The following is an 8,327-nucleotide window of genomic DNA, read 5'->3' as shown; positions in this document are numbered from 1 at the left end:
GCATTCCTGTCCCATGTTGTCACATCATCAGTGTTGTTAAGGCTTGAAACCTGCCCGAATCCCCATTTTCCCAGGCCTCCGGGATCAGTCTCCTCCCAGGGTGTGGGACCCAGAAGCTCAGAGAGGTGTAAAGGGGACATCTTCAGCCAGCAGGGGCTGTGCCTGACTCGGGGAGGCAGCCCACGGAGAAGGAGGAGTGGGCAAGGAGAGTGGGGCAGGCTCGGGCTGAGAAGATGTGAGGGCGTGAAGTCCAGCTAGGGTTAAGGTTGCACTAAGAGAAGATGGTTAGGGGACTTGCCCTGCAGTCCAATGGTTAAGACTCCTCCTCCCAATGCAGGGGTTTGATCCCTGGTTGGAGAACTAAGGTCCCACATGCTGCGGGGTGTGGCCCCCAATTTTTTTATAAAAAGAGACGAAGGTCCGGGTTCAGAACCCAAAAGAGTGGGCAGTGTCTAAGGTACTGGATTGTAACTGGAGAGGATGGTTTGGTTGAGGTTCACATTCACAGAACGTCTCTAGAGTGAGGGTGTCAAAATTAGACATATTTACTAGGGTAACTATTATAGTTGAAATGATGGTTCCTGGGGCAGAGCGGGGCGGGGAGGGGTTTCAGTCACAGAAGTAGGTCAAGGTACAATTATACTCCAAGAAGGTAGTCTCCAGGGTCAGGCAGTCAGACAGGGGCTCGGAAGAGGTAGACCCATCAGAAAAGATGGTCAGGGCACGTGCAAGTACTTTTTTAAAAATCAAAAGCTTGACACCTGTCAAAAGTAGCTGTCTCACCTTGCATTTGCCTGTGACAGAATGTGCCTCTCAGAAGGACAAATAGTGCCAGGCTGGCAAATCTCTTCTAAGGCAGACACTGGGCAGGGGGAGGCCATGGAGGCACCTCCCAAAGGGCAGAGTCTCCTTCTCCCTTCTGAGGCTTAGAAAGTCTACCCCTGGGCCAGCGACCCCGAGAGAGCAAATTCCATCTTCTGAGGAGGCAGAACAGACCGTGGTCTGGCAAGCAAATGGCAGCATCACTTCGCTAACATTCACCGACTCATCTCTCTTCGCCCACCCGGAAAGCATCACCAAAGGGCCCTTCTCCCTTTGTTACCGCAAACACAGTCGGAAATCTTGCTCTGCCACTTTACACAGCTCTCCCATCCGGAATCTGCTCCTCAGCCATTCTGGTAACATTTTCTCGAACTCCAAGATCGTCCTGGCTCTCTGGGGACATAAACGAGCCTAAGTGCATCTCTCAGGAGCCAGCCCAGGAGCACGGCTCCGTGTGAGTGTGGATGCGCCCACACACCTGCACACACACACACACGTATACACACGTGCACACACACCAAACAGCCCACTCCACCTGCATGGGATGCTTAATGCATAGATCCTGAGGATCTGGCTAACCTACAGAATTCAAAAATGAACACCCAGTAAGTTTGGGAAAGGTGTTCAAATTGTTTTAAACATCACGTAAACAGTGTTTCTGGAAGTCCAGAGCTGCCTAACTGAAAATGTTAGGATCCTGGGATCCCACCAAGGAAGGGAGTTTCCGGGAGGACATCATGCGGTCCTAGCCCCATGTCAGGCCTAGAGTCCCCTCAGCAATTTTCGCGGCAATAATCTGTCCAATCTCTCCTGAATATCAGCAACAATCCAATTAAGCAGGCCCTACCCGTTAGTAACTTCCTGTGTCAAATCAAAGCTTCTTTCCCCGTTGTTGCCCCATATACCTCATTTCTGCCTCTTGGACCACAGAAGGAAGCTGCTCCCCCTTTCACAAGCAGCTCTGCAGATACCTGAAGGAACTGTCACGCTCTTCTTACACCATTTATGTAGGAAGTGGAACGTGCCTGGTCACTACCTCTGGATCATCCTGTGGGTTAGTGTCCTCCGCGCGTGAGGCCCATAGCATGTGAGGAGCACTGGAGGAGAGCAGAACTGTCACCTCCGCTGTCTTATAGCCTTAAGGGCGCTGCCCTCTACCGCCTCCTCTTAATGCAACCTAAGGCCACGCTTCAACACCCACATATCACACCACTGACTCTGAGCACAGCACACCCGTAAGCCTGAGCTCCTCTCACGCGTGCTGTTGTCCAGCCACGCTCCCTAGACCTTATACCCCAGAAACCGAGCTTCCTCAAACCTGGCCAAGCACAGGGAGCTTATGCAGATTTCCAGGCCCCGCCCCAGATCCACTGGTGCCACGTGCTGGACTGAGTCCCCATGAGGGCTCCCATAGAAAGACTCTGCCAGGGTCACCTGTAGGCGCCAGATGCGCTCACTCTCCTTGGAGATGTTCTCCACAGTCTCCCCCATCAGGGCGATGAGCATATTGAGGAGGAGGACGAAGGTGAGGGTGACATAGGTGATGAGCAGGAACAGGAAGAGGATGGGGTACTTGGAGTTCTGCTGGATCTTGAGGTCACCCAGGCCTATGGTGAGCTTGAAGAGTTCCAGCACCGTGTCGCTGAAGCTGCCATAGGAGCTGCAGTCCTCACTGTCTTTGGAACACTTCTCGATCAGCGAGGCCAGGGCTGGCAAGACATAACAGGGTGTTCTCTGCAGCCTCTCGGTCTGGTTAATTACCCAAGAAACCCGTGCATGCCTGCATGTACACCGATGCCCACACACACAAACTGCAGGCCTGCTGCCTCCTTCTCTCCGGCTATTTAAATTACATCTCCAGCCTCAGCTCCTCCGGAAGCTTCATCAGGCTGGTGCTCTGCCTTGACAGAAAGGGCAGAAAGCCCTTTCTGCCTAACAGAAAAGCCCAAAGTCTTCTCTCTACCCCACCATTCAGCCCTTGATCTATCATGGGCTTGCACAGTCGATAATTACAATCTATAATCTGTGTGTCTCTGGCTCCTCAACCAGGCTTTGAGCTCCCAACTTCCTGTAGCTTGGGTTGTATCCCCCAAGACTGGGAAGTCCTGAGTCTCTTCCTCACGCTCTGTGGCAAGGCCTCTGGTCAAGGCCTGGGACTCTCTCTTCTCTTCTCCCCAATGCACTACAGCAGTGGCTCATTACTGAATGAATGGACGGATGGGTGAATGAATGAATGATCAAATTAATCAGGGAGGAAATGGATGGATGAATAAACAAACAAGTGAAGGAGCAAATAAATGAGCAAGCTGTGACCCAGAAAAGGTACCAGACAGATGGGGACAGCTGCCTAACTTCAAAGGCCAGTGATAACTAGGGGAAGAAAAACTGGCTTGGGAAAATAAAATGATATCTCCTTATGCAGAGGTTAGAAAGAAAATCAGGTTATGCTGTTCCCTCTGTTGTAAATGGAGAGGTGTGTTTTCTTTTTTTATCGGAGTACAGTTGCTTTACCACATCGTGTTAGTTTGTACTGTACAGCAAAGTGAATCAGCTATGTGTATACACACATCCCCTCTTTTCTGGATTTCCTTGTCATTTAAGTCACCACAGAGCACTGAGTAGAGTTCCCTGTGCTATACAGTAGGTTCTCATTAGTTATCTATTTTATACATAGTATCAATAATGTATATATGTCAATCCCAACCTCCCAATTCACCCCACCCCCCCTTTCCCCCTTGGTATCCATACATTTGTTCTCTACATCTGTGTCTCTATTTCTGCTTTGTAAATAAGATCATCTATACCAATTTCTTCAGATTCCGCATATATGCGTTAATAAATGATATTTGTTTTTCTCTTTCTGACTTAGTCCACTCTGCATGACAGTCTCTAGGTGTAAATGGAGAGGTTTTCAAGAGAGGTTTCCCATCCCTGGTTCCAGCAGACCAGAGGCTCTCACAGATATATCTGCAGCAAACTATGACAGTAGTGTGATGTGGAGGGCCAAAGGAGGTTATCTCAATGCACTACTCTACTCCTATTTTTCAAAGGCCATCAATCAAATTTCTGAAGACTTTAGCTTCTCCATCTGTAAAATGGGGCCGAAAACCTGCCAAGCCTATCTGAGTCTGTGAGAGCCGCATAGGGTGATGGATGTAAAGGTGGGAGGCATACCACACAGGGTGGTTGGATCAAAGCAACCAGTTCAAACCCTGGAGTCTCTAAGCCTCAGTGCCCTTATGGTCAGGGATGATGATGACTCCCCCTTGGTCAAGATGTCACGAGAAGTAAAGAGATAATGGTTGGGAAATGCTAACCACGGAAAGTGTTCCACCGGTGGCCGATATAATTGTGGCTGAGGCTCCTGTGTGCTTTGTCATGCTGACATCTGTGTAAAGTGTTCTACAAATGAGGGAGTTACTATTGTTTATAAATCAATTACCTACTCCAAATCCAAATAAGAACACGATATATACAAACAAGAACTTCAGAACATCATGTAAAATGACCTACAAAGAAAGAAACGCAATTCAAGGGTAAGGTTTGAGCACAGATTCATTACACATTGATTTCCTGACTGCTTCCCACCCTCTCCTGGGTTCGCACTCTAGCCATGCCCTCACTCGGGCCACTCTTCTGTGACCCTCACCAGGTCCTCCTGACGCTGTCTCCGCAGCTCAGCGCTGGGCCCACCTCCTCCAGAAAGACTTCTCTTCTGTTCCTGCTCTCCACCCTCCTCCCTCCTAGGACACAGTCTGTTTCTGTCCCTGCTGATTCAGGCTGCACATGAGCACCTTTCCTCATAGAAACTCACATCTGGAATCCTCACACTTCCTGGGGGCCGCAGTGTGCTGGGCCGAGCTCGCACCAGCTCACAAGGGCTGATTGTCTCACTTTCATGAATTTTCTGAGCTCGTTGTTAAACACAGCCATGGCTAAGAATTAAATTGTGTAAACTTATAACTAAATAAATTGCATTAGAAACAAAGATAATAAATGTTCAAAACTCATCACTTCCGAGTGACTTTACTACACTTTATAATTATCTAGGCTTTTAAGGCTATTTATTTCTTGTAACCATATGGTGGAAACACTATATAATGGTGCATTACTGTGCATCCCTTCCCAATTCTGTATTCAGTGACATCGCATTGGTAGCTGGAAGTCAGCCATGGTGGGAATATTTACACCATGGAAACTGGTAAAAGCTACAAATCAGAGATTGTTGATCATCTAGATCTAGACTTAAGACAACGATGGACAAAATGTTAAGGCAGATTAAACTTTAAAAATGTGCCCTATCTGTAGCTGTTATTGTGGGAATAGCACAAAAACATTGATGAAATATTCTAGTACTTGAAAACTACTATCCAATTCAGCAGATAAATGGCTCAGCATCACTGACAAACAAATGCAGTTTCAACACAAGTCTTCATTGTTTCCCTTTCATCTTACTCCTTAAAGCAGAGGAAAATATCAGCATTTATGCTGGCACAACACTCACTTGTCAATTGCAACCATAGGTTGGCAAACAGATATGAGTTCAACCAAAATCAGCAAATTATTCGGTGAGACTCAGCTAGCCATGTGGAGTTTACAACAAAAGGCATATTGTATATTTTATTATGGTTTGTAACTTGTGTGCTGCACATCCTTTATATGGTCAACATATATAATAAACATATCTACGTGTATATATATAACATATTATATATACATACTTTCCCTCCTAGAGGGCCTGACCAAAGGCAAAGGGAGACCACGGTATTTGGGAGAAAGAGCAGTGGCCTGTCTCTTGGGCAAGCCTCTTTTCCTCTCCAGACCTCCATTTCCCCATCTGAAAAATGGGCCTTCTCGGGAGGCCCTCCCTGCCCATCTCTGACGCTCGGCAGCCCCAACACACCTTCTGGATCATGACGCTGTACATGCCCATGGACTGGAATCCCCGCGTGTAGTAGAGCATGTTCGCCCAGCCCAGGGCCATGGCCAGCACGAGGCAGGCGAGGTACTCTTTGCAGGCAAACAAGTACAAGAAGACAGACAGAATCACAAGCACAGCTTGGACAAAACTGTTCAGGAGACACAGGAGACAAGGGCCTTACTTACTTCTTGGCATCAGGGCAGAGATGTCCAAATCCTCCAACCTCCCTTAAATCCTGAATAGTTACCCTGGTGGCTGGTGCTGAAGAGACAGATAAGGCTGCGCCAGATCTGCTGGACCACGTCTAAAATCCAGCCTTGCAGACTGCATTGCTAGATGCAGGTCAGCGCTGGTTGCAGTTGACAAGGACTTTTCAAAGATACAGATCCCCAGGGCCCAGGAGATTCTGGTTCAGAAGGCCCAGGGTGCTGCCCAGGAGGCTGTATGTTTTTTAAATCACGCATGTGATTTCTGACCCCCACATAGGTTGGGGTACACTGGGGTAGACTGAGGATGTGGTGGATGGTTGTATTTTTAACCAAAATGACAAAAGCTGACATCTATACTCAAAAGTCAATCATAACAAAAGTCCCCCGTAACCTATTTTGAGAAATCCTTCAAAAAACTCCAATACATGCTATATAATAGGTTTGCTAAAAGGAGATTGTGCAACAATGCAAATGTACTTAAGAGTCCTGAACTGTACACTTAAAATGGTTAAGATGGTTTAACTTTTGTGTTTCGTGTATTATCCCACAATTTGAAGTGTTTAAAGTACAATATGTACCAAACATACAAGATCAAAATCTACTCCTGGGCTTCCCTGGTGGCGCAGTGGTTGAGAGTCCGTCTGCCGATGCAGGGGACACGGGTTCGTGCCCCGGTCCGGGAAGATCCCACGTGCCGCGGAGCGGCTGGGCCCGTGAGCCATGGCCGCTGAGCCTGCGCGTCCGGAGCCTGTGCTCCGCAACGGGAGAGGCCACGACAGTGAGAGGCCCGTGTACCGCAAAAAAAAAAAAAAAAAAAAAAAAAAAAATCTACTCCTAAACAGTGTGTAACACCATCAGTTATGCGGACATCTGGATAGAAACCCTCTCTTGCTTATAACATCAGGTAGTCTCCACGATTACAAAATATCTAACTAGTTAAAGTTAGGACACAGGCAACTTTGATTTTCTTGTGCAGGGATAAGCAGACGTTTGGGTGAGCAGGGCATTTGGGGCTGAAGTGAGGAAGCATGTTTACACGCTCCTCCACACTAAGGAAACAACAAAGAAGGAGAACAGGACATGGCACTGGCGCCGTCTGTGCCAAAGCCAGTGGCTGTACAAATGGATTTTTCTCTGGAATCATCACAGTTTCTCCAAGGTGACGGACTCATATGTGACTTGCACCCTGGGCAGTGCTGCACCTGGCTTATTCATTCACTGCAGTATCAGGGGGCTCCACCTGCCCAAAGAGATGAAGAACTTAGCTCATGCTTCTGGAAGGCAGGTACATACTTAATAGGTATTTGGAAACATCAGGCCAAGATTCAAGGTCTTATAGACCCAGCCTCCCAAATGCTCAGAAGAGGGCCTTTGGTGGGGTCTACAGAGCCGTGGAGCCTAACATTCTTCATCTCAAGCTGCAGATCCTTTTCCATTATTTATTTAGAGACAGGGGTTACGTAATCCTCTGCACATGACAGGGGTTACATAATCCTCCTTTCATTTAGAGACAGGGATTACGTAATCCTCGGCACAAGACCTCATTCAGAGAGGCTGCTGAGCTGAGCTTTCTGGCTAGAGCCTACAGTAGTCAACCCTGCACAAGCTTGGGATGAGGCTGACTGGGAAACTGGGCTGGCTTGAGTTTCATGACTGAAGCTCCGCCTGACTCTACGTGACTCACTTCCCTGCTCTGAGCCTCGGTTTTGTTTTGTTTTTTTTTTTTGCGGTACACGGGCCTCTCACTGTTGTGGCCTCTCCCGTTGCGGAGCACAGGCTCCGGACGCGCAGGCTCAGCGGCCATGGCTCACGGGCCCAGCCGCTCCGCGGCATGTGGGATCTTCCCGGACCGGGGCACGAACCCGTGTCCCCTGCATCGGCAGGCAGACTCCCAACCACTGCACCACCAGGGAAGCCCTGAGCCTCGGTTTTCATGCCTAAAGATGAGACTCAATGATTTCTCAAGTACCTTCCAGCCCTGACCTGCCACGGTCCAAAATGACAGCCAGGAGGAACTGGCCTAGAATGTCCCTTCATAAAAAATAAACATGCCTTCTCTGTGCTGGCTGCCGCCCAGGGCTCTGTGACAGGGTACAGTCAGCTCTCCCTGCAACTGGATGGTGGGCACTGTCCTAGCGTTTTCTGGTCCTCTCCATGGGCATCTATGTGCCTCTCTTACCAGAAAGGAGAGAGGAGGTCCCTGGCCATGTGACTTGGTGAAATGACAGGGACAGGGTGACACGGCAGGGTGGCTATTGCAGAGGGACACAGCAGCCATCACACAGGACTTCAGCCTTGCCTGTGAGGTGGTGACCAAGGGGACAGACCTACTTACAAGACAAAGTGAAACCAGGCATCCGAGAGGATGGACTGCA

At 48.7% G+C, this 8,327-nt stretch overlaps 1 protein-coding gene across 1 annotated transcript in view; it reads right to left on the bottom strand.

Annotated features, from left to right (window-relative positions):
* Nucleotides 1-8,327, bottom strand: part of TRPV3 (transient receptor potential cation channel subfamily V member 3) — a 26,441-nt gene that overhangs the window by 655 nt on the left and 17,459 nt on the right. Inside the window, 5 exon segments of the mRNA XM_007454186.1 lie at nucleotides 1,103-1,215; nucleotides 2,257-2,531; nucleotides 4,265-4,331; nucleotides 5,726-5,891; nucleotides 8,288-8,327. The exon segment at nucleotides 8,288-8,327 is cut by the window's right edge and continues 9 nt beyond it. Of these exon segments, the coding sequence (XP_007454248.1) occupies nucleotides 1,103-1,215; nucleotides 2,257-2,531; nucleotides 4,265-4,331; nucleotides 5,726-5,891; nucleotides 8,288-8,327 (661 nt within the window).

The sequence above is a fragment of the Lipotes vexillifer genome, unplaced genomic scaffold (assembly GCF_000442215.2).
Source record: "Lipotes vexillifer unplaced genomic scaffold, Lipotes_vexillifer_v1.1 scaffold680, whole genome shotgun sequence".
NCBI classification, from domain to species: Eukaryota; Metazoa; Chordata; class Mammalia; order Artiodactyla; family Lipotidae; genus Lipotes; species Lipotes vexillifer.
This window is presented reverse-complemented; position numbering and strand designations above follow the sequence as displayed.